At 48.6% G+C, this 22,638-nt stretch overlaps 1 protein-coding gene and 1 long non-coding RNA gene across 3 annotated transcripts; one reads left to right on the plus strand and one right to left on the minus strand.

The window, feature by feature from the left end:
- Window positions 1–436: 436 nt before the first annotated feature.
- Window positions 437–10,626, plus strand: Ndufv3 (NADH:ubiquinone oxidoreductase subunit V3). Of its 2 annotated transcripts, XM_005070676.4 has the most exons (4): window positions 437–592; window positions 1,991–2,111; window positions 7,025–8,113; window positions 10,400–10,626. In XM_005070676.4, exons 1-4 carry the CDS (start codon window positions 545–547, stop codon window positions 10,552–10,554), a joined length of 1,413 nt encoding a protein of 470 aa, XP_005070733.2. In that variant the 5' UTR covers window positions 437–544; the 3' UTR covers window positions 10,555–10,626. The 2 variants fall into 2 exon arrangements, with proteins under 2 accessions (XP_005070733.2, XP_005070734.2); XM_005070677.4 differs by lacking the exon at window positions 7,025–8,113 and having other exon boundaries at window positions 438–592.
- A 1,901-nt stretch (window positions 10,627–12,527) lies between these two features.
- On the minus strand, window positions 12,528–18,525 carry LOC121134344. Its single transcript, XR_005871434.1, has 3 exons — window positions 18,185–18,525; window positions 17,937–18,079; window positions 12,528–12,908 (listed from the first exon to the last, which is right to left on the minus strand). It is a non-coding gene; the product is annotated as an uncharacterized LOC121134344 (long non-coding RNA).
- Between the last annotated feature and the right edge of the window lie 4,113 nt (window positions 18,526–22,638).

Raw genomic sequence — 22,638 nt, forward strand, 5'->3', positions numbered from 1 at the left:
GTATCTCCAACAAACAAATTCACAAAAGCCTCACCAAGTTGGGCAGTGGTGGCACACGACTTTAATCCCAGCACTTGGGAGGCAGAGACAGATCTCAGTGAGTTTAAGGCCAGCCTGGTCTATAATGCAAGTTCCAGGACAGCAAGGAGAAACCCTGTCTCGAAATATCAAAACAAAACAAAACCTCACCAAACACAGAAGACACTCAAGTCGAAATAGAAACGCTAAGGGCATGAGTCTAGCTGTACAACTTTGTTAGGTCGTAGAGTTTAGGGTGAGATCAGGGCATGATGGGCAGGCCCTAGACAGAGGGGCGGGATTCCAGTGGACCTGTTCAGGGGCGGACCCGCGCGCTCCCACCCAGGATTGGTGAACTCCTTCAGGCGTGTGGCCTCGGGAAGTCCTCCGGGAATGCGCGCACAGACGCTTGTGCCCACCCTGGCCTGCGATTGGTGAACGTGAACGCGAGGCGGAGCCTCCAGTGGTGCGTGTGCGCGCGCAGGTCACGTACCTAGGTACGACCTCGGTGAGCTGCGTCTGTGCCATGGCGGCCACTCTCCTGCTTCGGGGAGGACGAATCCGGGCGCTGAAGGTAAAGGGCGAACGGGTGCGACCTCCCTGGCCCGTAGCCTGACCCTCAATAGTACCCGTGGGCTTGGTGTCACAGCGAGGGGTCACAGGGCCTGTGTTCAACTGACCCGGAGAGAAGGTCTTTCTCTGCAAGAGCAATCCTGAGGCTTTTCAGCTGTTTTAAAAACTAAGCCTGGCTTTCTCTGCAAAACCAGTGTTGGGGTTTGTTGGGGTTGGGCTCTGGGGATGGAACCCAGGGCCCTGCGCTTGCATGTCAAGTGCTGTCCCTGAACCAGCCCCAAAGCAGGAAGTGCTCACAGTTCCCGTCCTCAGCTCGGCACTGTTTAATTACTCCTTCAGGTATCTTGTTCCCAGCGATTTTTTTTTCCAGTGTGTAACGGTACATATAATGTGTACACACGCGGAGAATCAAATGTAAATAGAAGTTTTTCCGTTCTTTTCTGGCCCGTCATAAAGCATCCTAGGATATAGCACTTGCCTTGGTGGTTGCCTGGGAAATTACTGTAAGCATCTTCCCACTTACATTGTAACATTTCTGAAACAATTATTTACATTGTATTTACTAGCAGATAGTGTTACTAAGTGTAAAGAGATAACTTTGCAAAAAGAAACATAGTATTTTGTGAAGTACCAAAATAAACCATAAAATAAACTGGTTTTCCTGTCTAGGACCCAGGAGTCTGGACTGGACAGAGGGCCAGCTAGGCCTTGAGTCCATGCTCTTGGCGGTGAGAGAGGGGTGCAGCTAGGCATTGAGGTGATGGCAGAGGCCAGCAGCTCCCTCCTCTCCCCGATGTCAGTACTGGTCTGCCTAACCGGGACTTTGCAGGACAAGTGGCAACACTGGCTTCTCCCAGCAGCACCTGCCTCTCATCCATCTCCTACCTGGTTTCTGCTGGACCAGGCTCTTCACCAAGATGCCCTGAAGCTTTGTGTAAAGAAGCTGGCAAAGTATTTTTAATAAAACGTTTCCAAGTTTTCATTTTGGGAATTTTTGCAGAGAATAGGGAAATGAAGATGTTTTGCTTTACCCAGATGCTAACGGGGGTTGCCCTGGAATTTGGGTTTCTTTTTCTTTCTTTCTTTTTTTTCTCTCGAGACAGGGTTTCTCTGTATTGTTTTTGAGCCTGTCCTGGAACTCTGTGGAAATGGCTGGCATCGAACTCACAGAGATCCACCTGCCTCTGCCTCCCAAGTTCCGGGATTAAAGGCGTGTGTCACTAACACCCAGCTTGGGTTTATTTTTCTTGCAGCTTTGTGTGTGTGTGTGTGTGTGCTTTTCATACTTCCCACATGTTATGAACATTGTAATAAATGTGTCTCACGAGTATTAATATATAGCACTCACATTATATGGGCTGTCATCAAGGTGAGTATCCTTCCTGTTGACTCTTCCCAGGCTGTGTTCCTGAAGGCAAGGGCGTTCCGAGAACTGTCTTCTACCACGCCCCTCTCTACAGAGTCAGGGAAGAGTGAAAAGGGGCTACAGCCAAGTCCCAAGAAGCAAAGCGCTCCGAAAGGTGAGATTTTAAAGATGGTCTCCGAGGGGCAAAGAATGCAAAGTCATTAGCATGAAATGAGTTTGACCAGCCATATAACCTAAGGTTCTTAATCTTGCATATTATAATCGGATATAAGATCAGCAACGCATCAGTGGTATCAACGCCTTTGCCTCTCATTACTCTAGATCAGTGGGTCTCAACTTTTCTAATGCTTCTCTCTTTAATACAGTTCCCTCAATCATAAAATTATTTTTGTTGCTATTTCATGATTGTAATTTTGCTATTGTTATGAATCCTAATGTAAAAATATCTGTGTTTTCTGATGGTCTTAGGCGACCCTGTGAAAGGGTCACTCGACCCCCCCAAAGGGGTCATGACCCACATGTTGAGAACCACTGCTCTAGATGGAGCATGGTGCTTTCTGAAAACAGCTTCGCAGGGAGAGCAGACGGCTCTGGCATTTCTGGGGCTCTCAGGGTTCCTTGCTTGGGTGAAGTAGTGAGACCCCTGGCCTACTTTCCTTTCCCTGGTTTCTGGCTTTCCCTGTCTCCCCAAGACTAGTGAGTCCTGGTGTGCCCATCACCATCTGGGGGACATGATCAGGACCTCAGGGAGGGAATTAGGAGCCAGCGTTTCTGCTATGCTGCATTTAGCTGGTGCCTGGTCGGTTTCCAGCTCTTTTCGAAATCATTTTGATTTCTGTCACAAGTTTTAACCTTTCCCACTCTCTGGATGCCAGTGTATGATAGCCTCACACCAGGCAAGCAGGAAGTGTGTGCATTTTAAATGCTTCTCTTCTGAGGATAATTTTATTTCCTGTGCCTTGCCCATTTTTGATGATGGGTTACGAACTAGAACCATTGAATATAGTTTCTTAGTTCATGAAGCCCTGATGAACCCTTGAAGGACTACACAGAACTGCCCTTTGGCATATCTTCCATCTTAATATTGGACTGTGGAATGCTAAGTTTGCTCTTAGTTCCACTCAGAGTGTTTCCTTGACTTAATATGTGAAACAATACAGATCCCTTTGTTTTTTCCTCATCCAAGTACTAACCATCAGTAGGTTTTAAATGTTTGTGCTTTTAGAGTGGCTGACCATAGGCTTTCATGCTCTCTACACACACCCATCCCCCAAGTCTCCCCTGGCTCCACAGCTCCCAGAGATGTGGCAAAGGTGTCCTAGCCTGAATTCCAGAAGGACATGATTTAGTACTGTCCAAATCTGCCTGGTTTTAAAATACACTAATTTTTTTTTCCATTTGGATACATTGAAAAATGGAAATCTTAAACATGAGGACTATTTGAATACAACAAAACACAGAATCCCCAACGGGCATTGGTGGCACACACCTTTAATCCCAGCACTTGGGAGGCAGAGACAGGAGGATCTCTGTGAGTTCCAGGACAGTCTCCAAAACAATACAGAGAAACCCTGTCTCAAAAAAATAAGAAAAAAAACAAAACAAAAAAACCCATAGAATCCCAGTATACCTAAGAAGTGTCTGCAACGAGAATGTCTGTTAAGTCGCGAACTGCATGTGGCCTGGTCTTTTGTTTATTTTTGCATGTTGTAGATATCAACCCAGGGCTTTGCATAGCCTGGAATGCTTATGACAGCTTATTGGTGAGTGACTTGGATTTCAATACCAATTATGTCTTCTTCTCTAGTGGAGTTTTAAGTTATGTCTATAACCCTAACTTCTAGATACATGATTTTAGACTAATGGGTCTTAGGACCCAAGAAACCTCTCTTTAAGATAAGTGTCTGTGCGAGTAAGTGTTGTCGTCCTGGGGAGGTTTGGGAAGGGAGACCTGGCCTTGGATTCCCTGGAGCTCCTGCTGCTGGCTCTGCAGCCATCTGAGCCTGCAGCTTTGCCACCTCCCTGGCTGCTATGGGGCTGATGGAGATGCAGTGTGTATGTGTGTCTGTCTGTCTGTCTATGCACCAGTGAGGGGTCATTGTGTGCATATGTATGTGTGTGAGTGCAGCACCCACAGAGGGCAGAAGCGGGATTGGATCCCCTGGAGCTGGAGTTACCAGCTGTTGGGAGCCTCCCAGCATGGGCACAGGGACCTGAACCAGGTCCTCTGCAAGAGCAATAGGTGCTCTTAATTGCAGGGCCGTCTCTCCAGCCCCACGAATGCACAGCAGCCATCTTTCTTGGGCTGGAGGCTTGAAGATTGTGTTCTTCATTTCCAGCCAAACAGAAAAGAGATCCAGAAACTTGACTTGGGTCTTTCGAGAAGATGGGGAGGTAGCAGGGAGAACTAGTTGGCGCTGTTAGATAGTATTTGTGGACTTGGCTGTGTGTAGGGTGCTGTGGTCTCTGTAGAACTAGCAGCACCCTGCCATGTCCCCTTCTGTGCTCCAAGAGGAGCCTGCAGAAGGAGTCTGGGGGCAGCAGGTATTCTGTTGGGTGGTTTGTTGAGGAAAGCCGGCCCCTAGCTAGAATGCCATGAGAAGATGCCGCATCCCGTGTCCACACACCAAGTGTGCTGCTCGGACGCCACATTCACCTTCTGTGGTCCATTGCACTGGTAAATGCAGGCTTGGTGTGGATGCTGGTTAGCGGAGGCAACTATAGGTCCATATGGCAGGCCTCCTCTGAGGCTCAAAGATGAGGCCAGGGCTGGGTCGGGCAGGCCAGAAACTGACCCTCCACCAAAAGCAAAACCAGTCCCTGCATCCGTTAGCCTTTTCTAGACTTCTTCCTGTAGCCAATGAGAAGAGAAACTGTTCAGGCCTTCTCATTCGGTGGAATCTCTGTGTTAAGCGGATCTCGAATGCTTTCTGTTTTTGTAGGTAAATACCTATAATGTAAATTCTTCTTCTTTGTGTGTGTGTGGGGAGGGGGAGCTGTGGACTGAACTCAGGGCCTCGCTTGTGCCCAGCACATGCCATATAACTGAGCTGCACCTCAGCCCCAATAGTGTAGTTTTATAGCTCATCACAGTTTTTGAAATCCAAGGGCTAAGGAGAGTATTGCTCAATGGCAGTTTGCCTAGTGTGCCTGAGCCCCTGGGTCCAATCAAGAGCATAAAAACAAATCCCTAAGTCCTTAACATATTTTGGAAGATTTATTCCATCATTTTTCTATTCAAAACTGGCCATCTGAGAGCTTATCATTATTATTATTATTATTTTACATTTTGAGACAGAGCTTTTTGTAGACTAGGCTAGCTTCAAGCTTGCTTTGTAGCTGAGGGTGGTCTTGAACTTATGATCCTCTTGCCTCTATCTCCAGAATCTTAGTATCACAGTCATGTACCACCATCCCTGCCATATTGTAGTGCTGGATTAGAACTCGGTACCTTCAGAATGTTGAGCAAGCACTGTGCCTGCTGAGCCACACCCCAGCCCTAAAGTCATCTCCTGTTTGTAAGAGGCAAGCTCAGAAAAATGCCAGTGCCGTAGGTAAGTGGGCTAGCTGGTCTGGGGGTCAGGAAGTCACCCGTGTGGCCGTTGGGAATTCTGAGCTGTGCAGTTGCAACCTGGCAAGAGCAAGTGTGTATGTGCTTCCTCGCTCTGCCGAAGACATGGCCCGGGACTGTGTGTTCTCTGGGTCGCCGTGTCAGTCCCTACTCTAGGTGGCCAGGGCCAAGACAGACATAGGATGTCTGTGAACAGGGCTGGTTTCAACTGTCACCCACTGCTCTGGTTCTGATCATTTCCTTTCGCAGCCCTGTCACACTTTCTCTGGCTTGGAGACTTTCACTTTCTTCCTACTCTTGTGTGGGTATTACCATGATAAGATGGGTAAGGGGGCCCTGGTCCTACCACAGAGGAGGAAGCAGGCAGTTTTAGCCTAGATGTAGCCTTGTCTTAAGAACTCAGAAGATCTGTTCATCTGGAGAATGCTTGGTTCCATTCAGGTGTGGAGGGTAATCTCCTATATTAATAGCTTGTCCTGTGTTTTTCTTCTGACCCCTGTGGTTAGAAAGACAGACACTTGAGCAAACCGAACGAAATCAGCTCCAATTGATGTGGTTTTGCTTGTTTGCTTGTCCTTTCATAAATGACTATGAACTGTAAGGTTTTTTTCTGTTAGAATTTATCTAACAGATAAATTTTTCTGTATTTAACATCTGTTTCTAGTGATAGGTGTGGTATTGAATTATTCTAGACTTTCTGGTTTTGCAAAACTTGTTTTCTTGGCTGAGGAAATCCCCATGTGACCTGTGGGATTTTGAGGACTTTTCTTCCTTTTTAGGACAACTTTACTTGAAGAGCCGTTGTCACGCCCTTCACCACACTCCTCCTCACAGGGGCGCACTTACCCCAACTCCAAGCAGACTCTTGCCTGTGCCTCTGCTGTGTTTTTGTTTAGAAAGGTCAAACTCTGAACTTTTTAATATTAGAAAAGCACCACATACTTGAGTGGTCTTAGCACTTCAAGAAATTATACCTTTGCAAAACTTGTGTAGTCAAATGAAAATACTTGCACTAGAGTTTAACTGTCTTAAATTTGAGTGAGATCGCTTTAAGATTAATTATTATCTGGGAAGCCATGAGTGTGAGAAATGGAATCCGTCTGTGGCTCTTGTTGGTGAGAAAGCCCCTATTTTTTTTGGTTTTTTGAGACAGGGTTTCTCTGTATTGTTTTGGAGGCTGTCCTGGAGCTCGCTCTGTAGACCAGGCTGGCCTCGAACTCACAGAGATCCTCCTGCCTCTGCCTCCCAAGTGCTGGGATTAAAGGCGTGCGCCGCCACCGCCACCACCACCTGGCTGAGAAGACCCCTCCTTAAGGGGTTTGGTCAGCGTCAAGTCTGCCCACTCCTACTGCTCCCCCAGCATGGGGGGAGGTTCCTGGAACCTACCCTGAGTCAGTTACCTGGACAACATTATAACATGCTGGTACGAAATGCAATGTCTATGGCTTTGAGTTGTTCATTAAATAATAAATGTTCCTCTTTATGCCATTTCCCAGATGTGGTGGGAGCAGAGAGGGGCAAGCTCCTAGCCACCCACACAGCAGCGTCATTGTCCAAAAGTACATCTCCACCCAGTTCTTACCCATCGGTGGGGAACACGGGTGGGGCTGTAGCTGGCCCACACCCTGGTGGCAGCCTGCCGCTCACAGATGAAGGGCTTCCGAAGCATTTGTCAAGAAAGACTTTGGTAGAGTTTCCTCAGAAAGTTCCATCTCCACCCCAAGTCCAGGGCTCTGTATCAGAGGCTCAGCAGCATGTGCAGAAGGTGGCAAACGGTTCATCCTCATCATCATCTTCCTCATCCAGCTCCTCAGATTCAGACTCTGATGGGGAGGGACATGACTCAAACATTGATCCCCAGGTATCGAGCAGAGGCAAGGCAGGGCTTTCCAAACCAGAGGCCTCGGGTCCCAGAGTCCCTAAAATCACAGTACCAGTAAAGGAGAAAGCCAAGGTGCAAAAGCCGCGCACAGATGTCACCTACCCAGAGCAGTCCCAGCAGCCAAAGAAGAAAGGGACTGCCACCAAGCCTGTACAGGACAGCAAAGAAACCAGATCCAAGCCCGAGACATCCAGATCACAGTCCAGTGAGATTTTGGGGACAAACTCGAAGGAAGAACACCCACAGGGGAAACCAAGGCCGAGCAAGACACGGAAGGAAAGCCCAAAGCCATTAGAAGCTGAAGGAATCTTACCCGTCCACCCATCTGCACGGCTCACTGGTGGCCCAGTGCCCACAGCGAGAACACCAGAGGCCAGTGCAGGAGAACAGCTGCCAGCTGCCACACCCCAGGCCAAAGCCAGGCGACTGGAACCAAAAGAGCCAGAGCCTGAAGGGAAGGCAGCTTCTCCCCAGGTCCTGGCTGGGAAAGAAAGCCTGGAGAGGCAGGTGCCAGGAGGCTACTCAAAGGCCAAGGGGGAGACCTGGGAAGATCAGAAACCAGTGGGATATTCGAAGACCGTTCCTGTTGAGAAGAAAGATACCCTCGAAGAGAGAGCAGGACCACAGCTGGAGCAGGCAGCCATCGGTGAAGCCCCGCCCACTGATGCAGGCCCACCCCAGGAAGCCTCAGACGACACACAGGGTACACCTTGTCTTGATTCAGACTCTCCTTGTCCTTTAGGGTGTAGAGATTCTAAAGATCGCCCCCACCCAGAGTTTCTATGTGTTTAGAAAAGAATATCTTTTATCTTTTTTTTTTTTTTTTTTTGACATAGGGTCTCATGGAGCTCAGGGTGATTTCAAACTTGCTCAGTAGCTGACGCTGGCTTTGCACTCCTGATTCTCCTGTCTCCGACTCCCAGGTGCTGGGTGTAGATGTGCACCGCTTGACCTTGTTTAACTCTTTCTTAGACAGTGTAATTTATGGAAACTGGTAGTTTAGCATCAGCACACTTAGCTAGCATTGGAGGATGCCCAAGCACGTAGTTCATGAGCTCAGCCAATGCCCTGCCAAGTGGAAATCAGTCTCTTGTGGAGCTTGCACGGGTCAGGAGCAGCAGTGACTCATGGCTGTGATAGCCCTCGGTGGGCCGAACTAGAGAGGCGCCTTAGCAACTCTGTGTATAGTGAACTGAAGCCAGTGTAGGAGTTTCTCAAGAGGGGCTGTTCTCCTAACATAGTGCGTGGTCTCACGCATGTATGACATCCTCTGGGCAGCTCACTGGGAACCAGGAATTGTTTGATTTTAGAATCTGCAGTTCTGGAGAGTTTCTTAACTGGAACATCGCTAGCAAGGCCTCCTTCCTGCACCTGCATGTCATCCCGAGCCCGCCCTTGCCAACTTTGCATCGCCTGGTGCGCTAACCGTTGCTCTTCCAGGACGCTGACAGCGTTTGTGTGTTCTTCCTTCTCCGTCTCCCTTCTTTAACGTGCCAGGTACCAGTGCTTGCCAGACTTCCTGAGACCTCGGGACCTGCCTTTCTGTTGTAGTTTTCAGATTTGATCTCAGCTGGAGAGGAGTGCCTCAAACCCAGGATTAAAGTACAGGACTGGGGATTTCTAGGTTGTTTCTGGAGGGAACAACTCAGAGCTGCTGATATGTGGGGCTTAGTTAGTGAGTAAGAGCCTAGATTCAGTTTCCAACACTGCAGAAACAAACTTGCTACACCCCACCCCCCCAAACCCTTTTTGCCGGCACCTAAAGCTCACAAAGTGTTCATTGTCCGAAGCTCCTTGCTTACAGGTGAGCTGTTTTGATAGTTTATAATCCCCCCAGTGCCATCTGTTGTCGCCGCACCTATAATAACTATGGCTTTGAAGGTACTCCTTCACCACACTGGAGATTTTCAGCTTGCCGAGGTAGAGAAGAGGCCAGCTCTGTAAGATTTCCCTCCCTTCCTTCCTAACTTCCTTCCTTCCTCCCTTCCTCTCTTCCTTCCTAAATTAAGTAGTGAGAATTAGCGTTTGGATCGGGAACAGAGACATATGTATTTAAGTTGTGGGGCTGTTTGTTTTTTGTGCCGCGTGCGTGACTAGAAGCTGAGACGGCTCTGCTGACTTGATTCTAGAGCGTCGGGAAGTCTTAGCACAGACCTTGCCCTGTGGCCCTCGCTGGCTTTGTCTCCCGTTTTGTTGCATTCGTGTTGCGGACGAGCCGTGTCCTGTCGCTTCAGTCCCACACTTGGGATTTTAAGTTCCATCAAGTGTTTAGGTGTATAATTTAATCTTCCCACTTAAGAGAAAAGGCCACATGTGTGTGTTTGTTTCTGTCTGTGAATCTGTGAAGCTAGCAACGATTTCCCCCCAAAAGTTGAACAGCAAAAGCGCACCCTCCTCCCTGGTTCCCATGTTCATTTCATCATTAGTGCAACACTCAGATTTTTCTCAGATCTGTGATGGCTATTTCCGTCACAGACAGATGTGATGTGAAGAAGTCACATGATTTCTCTCCTGTGCATTCTTACATGATTTGGAAGTCTGTCCATAATTCCAGGTTCTGCCACACTTGTAGAGTTCAGGACCCAGAAATGCAGGAACGTAAGGTGAGGTGTTGCGACCTAGTACCAGAAATGAAGCAGCCTTGTCCCCTCTCGTAGATGTTAGGACATTGCCATCTCAACATTGTCATCAAAAACAAAGCAGAGAGTCCTCCTGTCTCCTGGCAGGCCTGTGATGCAATCTCAGGGAAGGTTTCTGTGGCAGGGGCAGAGGCGGGTGTCTTAGGGTGACAGCATTGACTCTCTGTGCTTTGTGATCACACTTAATAGGAAGGTGTCAGATTTCAGCATACATTTTCAGGTGATTCCTTAATTGTTTCTGAAGACATGGGGTCCTCTCTGCTAGTTAGACTGGAGTTGTGGAGACTTCCCGCTTCCTGAGTGCTCAGATGGATGGATGTCTGACCACTTTCCTGTCATTTCCTCTACAGAGCACATGCTGGCCCCTGAGCCGACTGACGCCACCACCTACAAGAACCTGCAGCATCATGACTACAGCACATACACCTTCCTAGACCTGAACCTGGCCCTCTCCAAGTTCAGGATGCCACAGCCCTCTTCAGGACGAGAGTCACCTCGGCACTGAGCTCAGCTCACGGTGGCCCCATCTCGGTACCATGAATTCACTGACTATGAGAATAAAGAGTGACAAAGCGCACGCAGTGTGTCGTTATCATCCCTCACAGCTTCCAGAAAATGAGCTGGGAACACTGATTATTTGTGTAGAGTCTATATCATTCAGTGGCATCCTCCAGGGGCCACAATGAAATGTTCACAGTGCTTCCAGATGAGAATCTGCGGTTCCTTGAGACAATAAACTGCATCATCCCTAACAAGGCCTGAGGGACGTTGTCTGCTAGGAACGGCTGGCTGTGTATGACATCCCTCTTCAGTTGCAAGTCTACAGCCAGCCAGAGGGATCCATAACATGGGAGAGGCAAAGTGCCTTCAGGCCCCCTCAGCCTGGCACTGGTGGGCAGTGGGGTGTTGGTAAAAGGTAATGATGACTTCTAGGTCTGAGCCTCAGCCTGGATAAACTGGGGGTAGGAGTTCACTGATTGTAATTACTACATCACAAAAGAGAAATTTTGAGAGAGAGAGAGAGAGAGAGAGAGAGAGAGAGAGAGAGAGAGAGAGTAGAAATGGGATAGGAGGGCTGGAGAGATGGCTCAGAGGTTAAGAGCACTGGCTGCTCTTCCAGAGGTCCTGAGTTCAATTCCCAGCAACCACATAATGGCTTACAACCATCCATAATGAGATCTGGTGCCCTCTTCTGATGTGTAGACGTACATGGAGGCAGGATGTTGTATTCATAATAAATAAATAAATCTTTAAAAAAAGAAATGGGATAGGAATTACACTGATTGTAACTATGTTGCAAAAAATTAAGTAATCACACATAGCCGGGTGTTGGTGGCGCATGCCTTTAATCCCAGCACTTGGGAGGCAGAGGCAGGCAGAGCTCTGTGAGTCTGAGGTCAACCTGGTCTACAAGAGCTAGTTCCAGGACAGCCTCCAAAGCCACAGAGAAATCCTGTCTCGAAAAAAGCCAAAAAAAAAAAAAAAAAAAAAAAGTAATCACGCATAAAGAGTAGGAAAGTGATAGGAGGTACACTGATTCTTAACTGCTGTTACAAAAAATTGTGTGTGTGTGTGTGCGTACATATATACATAGAGGGAGAATGTCCGGACTGTCCTCCAGTTTGACCCTCCTGCGTCAGCTTCCCTACTAATGGGATATGGATGTCCTACCACATCCGAGGGGACAGCAAAGCATGAGGCTTGGCAACTCAGCAAGGATCTTCTAGTCACTTTGTGAAACTTGCTCTTTCAGCCATATGCTTAAGAAATGTCCTTTATCAGATCCCCCGTCACCCACTCTCGTCCCCCTCTCCCTCCCACTGAACCATTTCTCAGCAAGTGTCCTCCTGTGATGTGTTTTGTGTGTGGCCCACTTCATTTAACTAGGGTTGCCTATGTGAGTGTGGGTTGGGATCCCTCCCTGGAGCAGGGGTGTCTCAGAGTTTCTACTGTGATACAACTCCATGACCAGAAGCAACTTAGGAAGGAAAGGGTCTATTTCATCTTACAGCTTAGCAGTCCATCGCCGAGGGAAGTCTGGGCAGGACCTGGAGATAAACTAAAAGGAAGCAGAGGCCATTGAAGAACCCAATTTACTGGTTGGCTTGCCATGGCGTCCTCAGCTTGCGTCCTTATATAACCCAGAACCACCTGCCTAGGGTTGCACGGCCCACAGTGAGCTTGGGTCTCCAGCAACCATTAAGTCTGGACAATGCCATACAGTCTTGCCTACCGGCAATCTCCTGAGGCAGTTGTTTCAATTGAGGTTCCTTCTTTCCGGGTCTGACCTTATCTAGGTTTGTGTCATTGACAAAAAACCAACAAACACGGGTCAACTTAAGAGTGACTGTACCAGCCGGGCATTGGTGGCGCACGCCTTTAATCCCAGCACTTGGGAGGCAGAGGCAGGCGGATCTCTGTGAGTTCGAGGCCAGCCTGGTCTACAGAGCTAGTTCTGGGACAGTCTCCAAAACAATACAGAGAAACCCTGTCTCGAAAAACCAAAAAAAAAAAAAAAAAAAAAAAAGAGTGACTTTACCATGAGGAATATGACCACCCTCCACCCACTGACTGCTAGCAGCTTCACAGGGAGGAATTGGGTCACATGAGCCCCTCCTCTATCCGTGATCCTTGTTGTTGATTGGCTCAGTCTAGTGTGAGTAGCCTCTCCTGCTCCAGATGACGCTTCACAGTCCTCCTCCTCCCTGGCTCTCTCATCCTTTCCACCCCCTTGTTCCAAGACATTCGCTGAGCTTTGGATGGGGCGGGATGGATATAGACGTCCCATTTAGAACTGAGAACGGTCACTTTTTCTAAGCCGTTTGACCAGTTATGAGTCTCTGCATTAGCTGTCACCCGCTGTAAAGAGAATCAAGACAGAGCAGAATGACTGCGACTGCATCTCACCTGTCACCTTGGGTCTCCTGATCAGATTGATTATTAAGCTGCTTAAACACTGTACCAAATGTAACAGAAATGGAAAGCAGTAAGAATTTCTGGAATTCACCACACTAACCACGTCTCCCTGGATGGAGATGGTGTGAGGCAGATGTGCCCGTCTTTAATGTTCAGACTTTTGGCTTTAGTTTAACAGCTTCTCAAAACCAGGTGCACTCGTGTGGCAATGTATTGAGGGATGTGAAGCCTTGGATGGGAAAGAATTTATCAATTGCATTTGTGTGTGTGTGTGTGTGCACGTGCGTGTACATGTCACAGCACACACATGTGGAGGTCAGAAGAAAACCTGCAGGAGTTGAGAGTTGATTTTCTCCTTCCACTATGTGGGTCCAGGGGACAGAACTCAGGTCACCAGGCTTAACAGCTCCTACCCTCTGAGCCATCTCTCTGGCCCCAAGAATGAGTATATTTTAATCTGAACAGGAAGCACTAGGCTTGAACCATCTCGCCTTGGAACTGGTCCCTCTGGGCTGTCTCTGCCTCCTTGGCAACTGGCTCAATGCCCATTGAAAGGGCTGAAAGACAATGACAGGCAGCCCCAGGCATGGTCACAGCTGGTGCCTCCTGGGTACTCCATCTGGTAGAGATGCAATGATTACCCTCAGAGTCAGTTTTGGGGAGGGGGTGGGGTGTCTGTTGCTTTCCCCTGCTCTAAGGATTACTGCCAGAGCATCTATGGGGCTGGAGCTTGCCTGTGATTGGAGTCACCAAGTCAGGATGGCTTTCCAGATTCTGACCCAGAGTCACACACTACGCACTCTGGTTCTGCTTCTCCTCTGGCTGAATTTTTAAACCAGCTTGACATATATGACTTTGGTTTCTACTTTCCTGTCACTTGTTACCCTGGCATCTTTTCTAGATGTTGCTCCCTCATACTTGGTGCAGATGCCCACAGATGGGAGCAGGTTGTATACAAAGTTACCTCAACCCTTGGAGATAGCAGGACCCTGCCCTGCTGTGTCCATAGGAAAGTCACAATAAACACCATAAACACGAATAACTTGTGTCCTGCTGCCCTCTTTCTGACTGCAAAGCCAAAAGCACTCCCAGGTCCTCTCAGCAGAGTCTGGCTTGCACACAAACAAGTCAAGGTTCAGAAGGTATGCTCAGTGCTCCTGAGGTTCCTCTGCAAGGATGTGGAGTTTGCACACTTAGCTTCTGTTAAGGCAGGAGAGCAGACGCTCACCACCCTGGCAGGAAATGCAGTAGACTTGGCAGGACTCATAAGGCCTCAGCTCTGGTCTCCTCTTCCCATAGCCCTCTAAAGTACAAGGCCACCCTTAGCAGTAGCACTACCCTTGGGTACCTGTCTGCGAAGCCATGGTTTGCCAGTCCTGGGAACCAAGGTGTCACCTTGGTTTCCTTAGCGACAGGCTGGTTAGAGATGAAGCTGAAATAGAGTGCCTTAGATGCTTGGCACCTTCACCACAACCCTCCTGTTCACTCTCCTCTCACCTTTGTTCCCGAAGGGCCCAGAAATGCTATAATGTAAAAGGTTTGCAACAGCTAACAAGAGTGATCATCGGGCTGGAGAGATGGCTCAGAGATTAAGAGCACTGGATGCTCTTCCAGAGGTCCTGAGTTCAATTTCCAGCGACCACATGGTGGTTCATAACCATCTATAATGAGATCTCATACCTTCTTCTGGCATGCATGCCAGAACACTATACATAATAAATAAATCTTAAAAAAAAGTGATCATCACCTCAGAAGCCTGAAGAGGCTTTTTTTTTTCCCTTAGCCTACAACATGTGGTATGGGCATGTTCAGGGAGGTACAACCGTGAACCAAAGAGCTTTATTTTAATACCTCTTGGCAGTTAGTACTGTGACCCTGCATCCAAACAAAGACACTGCACCTTCTCTGAGTTTGTAAGAGGGAAAAGCAGCACATGGGAACCCTTGCAAGGTACCTGCAGGACGGGAATGAATAAGAGGCAGGCTGTGGGAAAGAGGTGAAGGCTGCCAGGAGACCAATGGTAGGTGCCCTGGAAAGGGGGTGTTCAAGGCCTTAGTGTGTGTCCAGGCACAGGTGTTGAGAGCTAGAAGCTATGGTCATAGTTTTGGCCTCTGGGAGAACTCTGCTCCTGTGTCTTATTAAAAACAAAATGAAAACATAAACAAAAAGCCCTCTACAGTTGGAATTCTCACCCCCAACCCCCGGCTGTGGTGGTAGGAGTGGCAGCGGCAGAGATGGAAGGGTGAAAGGGCTGGAGAGGGAAGGCGGGGGTTTGTGACTCTGTTCCCACTTTGCCAGTAAAAGACCTGGAAAGCTCCTACTAATCACACACAAAATGGCATAGGAGAGGAAGCTTGAGCTGGCGAGGATCAGGGCACTGCCATGCTCAAGCAGAGGGTGGTCAAGTGCCAGCTCAGACTGGCAGCCAGGGCACTTGGAGCTGATGACACTCATAGTTCAGCTGTCATCGTGAACGCCATGGCCTTCCCAGCCTCGTACCCATGGTGACGTGGGGTGCCAGTCCTTTCCATGTGCTTCCAATACCTGTACCCAATACATGTGAGAGTTCGGCAGCATGAACCCTGAGGGCAAGATGCTTGGCTCATAGCTGTGATCTCGGACTATCCTCCTACACGTTCTTCAAGTGATTGTGTATGCCCTGGCCTGTGTCTGGAGCATGTTTTCTGTGACATGTCTACATATACATGATCTTCATTTTTTCCCACCTAGACATGTGACCATCGTCAACATCAGCATCACCCGCCTTCCAGAGGAGGAGGAGGGCTGGATGGCAGCTCAGAGAGCATCACCCACCTTCCAGAACAAGCAGTCACCACTGCCACAACTGGGTACCCAGCATTAAAGGAGATAAATAGGAACTGATGGATGAGGGCCAGTGAGATGGCTCAGTGAATAGAGGCACTTGCTGCTAAGCCTGATGACCTGGGTTCAAGCCCCAGGGCCTACATAGTAGAAGGAAACAACCAGTCCCACAAGTTGTCTCATGTTCCACAGCATGGGCATACCCACAAACATACATACACACACATGCATGTTAAATAAATGTCATTAGAAATAAAGGTGGACAACAATTGACGAAAACAACCGATTGTGACCTTGGACCTTCACACACCTGTACACACCTTCACTAATGAGTACATATACCACACACACACACACACACACACACACACACACACACACACACACACACACACCACAAACACCAACAGAACCCAGAAGCAGGTGGCACAAGGAGAGGCAGAATCTCTTGGAGGTTCAGGCCATGACAGTTCCTACATGGGAAGCCCAGAGAGCTTCCTTCCCTGCTGCCGTATGAAGATGCAGTCAGCAGGTACTGTTAGTCCAGTCCTAGGTCATTTTGAAATGACTCCAAACAGCGTTGGATTCACGGGGTGGGGGTGGGCTGGGGGTGGGGGTTGCAGATGCTTCACTGGGACATGCATTTGGAGGGAAGTCCACCTCTCCTGAGAAGGGCCACATCACACATTATCAGTCCCCACAGCAAGTCATCTGTCTCAAGTTCTAGATCCAACACCTGGCCTGACACTCAGAGCTCAGTGGTGTCCGGATGTCCCCACTGACCTCTGAGCTCATCTCCAAAGCTTCTTCCCCACGAGCGGCACTGTGCAGTACGATCACTCATGTGCCCAGTGGGAGCACTCACATAACCTAGTGGGAGCACTCATGCGTCCTGTGTGAACACTCACATGTCTGCCAGGACACACACACACACACACACACACACACACACACACACACTCTCGGATGCACTAGTCACACCCATCTCAGAGAGTCTCCTGACTTTAGTCGGCTTGACATCCTGCCGGCCTGATTTGGCAGAGCTATCATTCACATCCAAGGTCCAGGTTGCTCTCTTCGCCACTGTGAACTAAAGAAAGTTAGCTTCTGTGTGCTTGGTCAGTCATGTGATCCATGAACTCAGGCCTGCATCGTCTCCTTATTTTAACTTTACAAAACAACCAGGGGCGTGGCCCTTGGCAGACTAAATCTGCCGCCTCCCTGGTCTTGGACTCCCCAGTTCTGGAACTGTGAGGAGTAAGTCTGCTGTTTACAATGGCATTTTGTTGCAGCAGCCCATATGGGCTGACAAAGACAACTCTGCTTCCCTTGGCAGACTCCCAGCCAGCTGCTGCTCCCACACAGCCAAGGGGAACGTGACTGAGCTGGGGTGGAAAGATGGCTCCCATCGTGTGCACTGCAAATGTCTCCTGCACACTGGACAGCTCGCTGGCGCCCTCACCTCCCCCATCGGCTTCTCAGAAGTCCACCTCTGGCTGGTCCGAGAGCATCACCAACGCCAAGCGCGTTGTTTACATAGAAAGTCTCAGCCCTTGCCACTTTACCGCCAGCTGGTGACATGTGGAGATGTGTGACATGGTTGATGGGACAGTGATGGGGAGAGTCTGTGTGAAATGAGCATGCTCCTCTAGCTTATTAACCCCCCTTCCCCCTGGCTCCTCCTCCCCTCCCCCTCCCATCAGTCCCCTTTGTCTCCTAGACAGTTTGACTCTATTTTCATGTCATATATGGCTTTATGAATCTGTACAAGGTCTAGGATACACAAATGAGAGAAAACATGGGATTTTTGCTTTTCTGAGACTGACCTGATTTACTTAATATGGATATCTCCGGTTATGTGACCATGACCTCATGCAACCCAGTATAATGAAATGCTATAATAAAAAATAAAAATAAAAGAGGAATGTGGGCTAGCAGTGTTCATTTACCTTTGGTTAAAAAATTAATATGGTTTTCCTGGGAGTTGGAAAAAAATCATAAGGCGTTATGGCTAACATCTTTTACTGTCGGTATCACATTAACGGGCAGGAGGTAGAGACACATGTGATGCTCATGTCTCCTTGAAATGATGCTGACCGAGTGAGTGACAGCCCCAACCAAGCTCGTGCAGCCCCCTCCGCCACTCACCTTGCCGGTGTCCAAGATTCCAGTTCTCCACCGAGCGAGGTCTTTGATCTGTCTAGGACCTGCCAAGGCTAGTCTCCAGACTTGACGAGGCACAAATAGATCGGCCATCATCCTCAATCCCTGCTCCTTTACAGCATGCATTCCTGAAAACATGACACTCCAACACAGGCCATGTAGGACACCGCAGTCACCACAGTTATTCTTAACCATGTAGGTAAGACCAGGAAAACATGGCCACAAGTACTCACCGTGTCTTGGTGCAAGGCGTCATTGTGCTTGCTTGAGTCACATCTTTTCTGTGTGTCCTAGAGAGCGTAGCATCCATGGGTGAGCACCCAGGTAACCTAGGCTAGGGTGCTTGTGACGAGGCAGTGGCTAGGACGGTCACTGACCGTGGCATCTGTGCTTTCACTTTCTCCAAACTGCATTCTGTGGCTGGGTGCATCCCCTAAAGACACGTGTCTGGATCCTGAATTTTACAGACAGTAGTGCTGGGAGATGGGGCCTGGTAGGAGGGTCTCTGATCAGCATGGAGAGCTCCAGGAATGGATTGATCTTTCTCCTGGTAATGGCTGAACTGACCAGGGAGATCAGCCCCCTTCTCTTTTGCTTGTAAACTTGGGTGTTTTGCTATAGCAACAGCAAACAGACTAGGCTGGCCCAGGCGGGTGGGTGGGGCAGTAGGGACTCTGCCTTTCAGGGAACGCTATCCTAGAGAACAGAGGGTGTAGGACTATGAGCCAAATAGACATCATCTTCATGAGTTCAGCTGTGTCTGCTTGCAAAAGTTCGCAGCTAGGCACAGTGACTTCCCTAATAGAAGGGGGGAGCAGGGAGAGTCATGGGACTCTCACCTGCGTGTTCAGCCACTCCAACCAACCAGAATTGCATGTGGCCTCAGGTGTTTCAGAAAGGAGTGTATAGATTTAGAAGGATGAGGGGAGGGAATTCCATCTATGCAGCTATGGGAGATTTGTCATCCATGAGAGGTACAGATTTTCCAGGGTGGCTACTTAAAGGTCACCCATGCCCCTGACCATACCCCTCACCGATGCTCTGTAGATAAGCCTAATAGACTCATTGGTTCCCGAGGCTGAACATTGGTGGAATCAAACTGAAGGGGTAGACATTTTCTTCTTCCCCAGGAAGAAAATTCTCCCGACAAGAACACAGGACACCTATTGCTGACACAGCCTAACTCCTCTGATTCTAGAGCAGAAATGAGAAGCTGAGCGTGTGCCTCAGCCGCTCTGTGTAGAGGGCATGGAAATGGGTGCCTTGGAAAGTGAACCTCTGGGGTGTGGTGTTGGTTGATTTTACCCTTTGGGCTTGTTTGGCTCTTTGGCGGCTTGCCACCCAGTTCCCAAATAAAGCACATGGAGTCTTATTATTACTTACAAATGGCTGGCCTTAGCTTGGCTTGTTTCTAGCCAACTTTTTAAAATTTAACTTATCCCGTCTAACTTTTTCCTCTGGGCTTTTAACTTTCTCTATTTTATATATCTTTCTTTATTTCTTACTCCATGGTTTGCTGTGTAGCTGGGTGGCTGATCCCTGGAGTCCTCCTCTCCTTTTTCTCTTGCTCCTCGATCTTTTCTTCCTTCCCAGATTTCTCCTATTCTTTCTCTCTGCCTGCCAGCCCCACCTATCCTTTCTCTTGCCTTGCTATTGACTGTTCGGCTGTATTAGACCAATCAGGTATTTTGGACAGGCAAAGACTCACAGCTTCACAGAGTTAAACAAATGGAATATAAAAGAATGCAATACATCTTTGTATCATTAAGTAAATATTCCACAGAATAAATAAATGTAACACATCTTCAAATAATATTCCACAACAGGGGTGCCAATTACAATTGATGTTTCCAAGCCAATCATAGTGGTGCAAACCTGCGATCCCAGGATTCATAAGACTGGGGAAGTAGGATTGTGAGCTCCAGGTAAACCTGGGTTACACAGCAAGACCCCATCTCAAAAACACACCCAAAAAACTTGTTAACAGGCCAGGTGAGACAAGCTGATCCATTGTGAGTTCAGGGCCAGTCTGATTTCATAATGAATTCCCAGCCAACCAGGGGTGCATAGTAAGACCCCGTTTCAAAACAAAACTGTATCAAAAATGGTTGCTAGCCGGGCGGTGGTGGCGCGCGCCTTTAATCCCAGCACTCAGGAGGCAGAGGCAGGCGGATTCTGTGAGTTTGAGGCTGGGCTGGACCGACAGCCTCCAAAACAATAGAGAGAAACCCTGTCTCGTAAAACCAAAAAAACAAAGTGGTTGCTATTATCTTGTTTCTTGTCTCCACCTGTAGAATTCTGAACCCAGCAATGACTGCAGAAGCAAGTCAAACAAGGGAGGCAGCCTTTCCTTCCCTGACACCGGGAGCTCAGGGGCTTTGTGCTCACAGATACGCACTAGGGGAACCTGGAATGCAAAACACATAGGGTTGTCCCTTCAAGAGAAGGAATACAAAAACCTGGTCTTTCCAGAAGGCTGAGTCTGGGATACTCTCTAGCCTGGTGACTTTTGCACTATCTGTGTGGCTAGAGACTTTTCCAGTACCCACCCTACTCTAGACCTTTCATAAATTTGTTTTTCTCAATTTATAGAACCTATCCGTATAGACTTGAGTTTTGATTTAGTCATGATCTATAGTTTCCTTTATTACTCGAGGAGATAGATATATGCTTTGTTGTGCATGCAGGACTGAGTTATTAATCATCACCAGAATAATCTTCACCAAATTGCACTGTGCTTAAGTAGGCCTCAAATAAACCACTCACAGTCAGATACCCGAAGTTTGAACCAGCACTGGCTACTGAGTCATGTCCCAGAGATATCCCCACCTCTGCACCGGCAGTAAATGCCTTATACAATATGCAAATGAGCAACATGGGAAGACATTGGAGCTAGGGTTTTCTTAGCACACTGCTGCTTAGTCAAGGCTGGAGTAAGGAGACATCCCTAGCAATGGCTTCCCAAAGGCCAAATGCTCCAGAACAGCCTCCCTGGGGTGACAGACCTATACAATTAGTGGGCCCAATGTTTTGAGAGATGCATTCCACCATGGCACTTGCTATCATTCTAGTCTCAAGCCTTGGCTTTGCAATCAGGGGTGCGAACCTCTGGGAGCCCAGCATGAGTAGCAGGCACATCTGAGGCTCTCTGCTCACCAGAGCAGAAGACAAGGGGCTCCCCTTCATTTCCCTTTGCTTTAGTTTAAATGCATCACTATGTAGCCCAGCTTGTGACCCTCCGGCTTCTGACCCACATGGTTTCCCAAGTGCTGGGAAGTCCGCAGGATTGCAGAAGTCTGTCATTGTGCCGGGCTCTCTTTTGTTTCTGCTTTTGAGGAGTGTGTGCAGACTTGCATGCTGGGGACCAGCCCAGGGCTGTATGCATGCTCTACCAGCACTCTTCCATGGGCTTCCCACAGCCTGGGCATTATTTTAAGATGCTAGCGTTTTCCATACTTATCCTCAGCTCTGAGCCAGCCACAGGAACTTGGGACAAAGCAAGGCACCGAGTACCGCTGCCACCACTGCCACCACTGCCACCTCTGCCATCAGAGGTTCTGGGGAGGCCATTCCCTCACCACTATCAGGAACAAAGCTGCACGCCTTCAAAGCTATTTCCAGAAGAAGGGCATTTAAACTAAAAAGTTCATTGGGAAAGAAAGAAAGGTGTGGGGGGGGGGAGGAGAAGCATCTTGGGGGGATCTGAGGCTGTCTGAGATACCTGGGGGAGGGGAAGGCTGCTCAGGCTGGTTGCCTGTGCCGTCCTCATTAGGGTTCACTGGACTACATACAGGGTGAGCCCTTACTAACTGCAGGTACTTCAGACAGCCGGCTTCTCCTGGCTCAGTTTCTACCTTTCTTCCCTTTTCACTGTGGTGCTGGGCCCTTTAAAAGATCCTCATGTTTTTCCCCAGAAACTCTCTTGTAAACCCAGGTCATCCACATGCAGGAGGCATCTCGGGGAGAGCTCCCCCCTCTCCCGTATATTTAGGCTTTTTTCTTTTTTTGGCATCTTGTGATGTTCTTTGTGTTGCATTAATCTTCCAGTTGTTTTTCTCTAAAATGCATGACCCTCATCCCAAACTCCAATCTTCCAGGGGTTTCATCCTTGCATCTTTGCAGTGAGTGCTGTACTTATCATTGCTGATTATTGTGGTTGCTGCGGATTCCATGGCGGAATAGGAAATTTTATGTAGTGATACTAGAGATGTGAAGTTTTTGGCTTTTGAGTTTATTGTTGGAGTTAGGATGTCATTAGGGGGAGAAAAAGGCCTACAACAAAAGGGACCGCTGGCACAGTTAACAGCAGAGGCACTGGGCTCATATATAATGCATAAGTCTGGGTAATGGATACTTTTCGTTAGTCATAAACTGTTCAAATGACTCACAGATGTGTGGCCCTCGCAGCTGTTCCTCCCCAGCTAATGACGCTGGCTTCCGCTCAGAGGAGTTTTGCACCAGAGTGTGGCAGCAGCTCTTGTGATATTCCCGCCGAGAGGCTCATTCACTATCAGCAGAGGCCACAGTGACAACCACTAAAGGCTGGGGGCAGAGGCTGGCCCACAGGCCAGGAAGGCTGTGCCCCCTGCTTTCTGAAGGGGAGCCTCAGCTGCAGAAGTCTCACTCCCGCTCAGTTCAGGCTGCTCAACTGATGAAGCCTGTTCTGCCCCTGCCCCTGCCCCTGCTC

Source organism: Mesocricetus auratus, unplaced genomic scaffold (assembly GCF_017639785.1).
Source record: "Mesocricetus auratus isolate SY011 unplaced genomic scaffold, BCM_Maur_2.0 Super-Scaffold_100027, whole genome shotgun sequence".
In the NCBI taxonomy this organism is placed as follows: domain Eukaryota; kingdom Metazoa; phylum Chordata; class Mammalia; order Rodentia; family Cricetidae; genus Mesocricetus; species Mesocricetus auratus.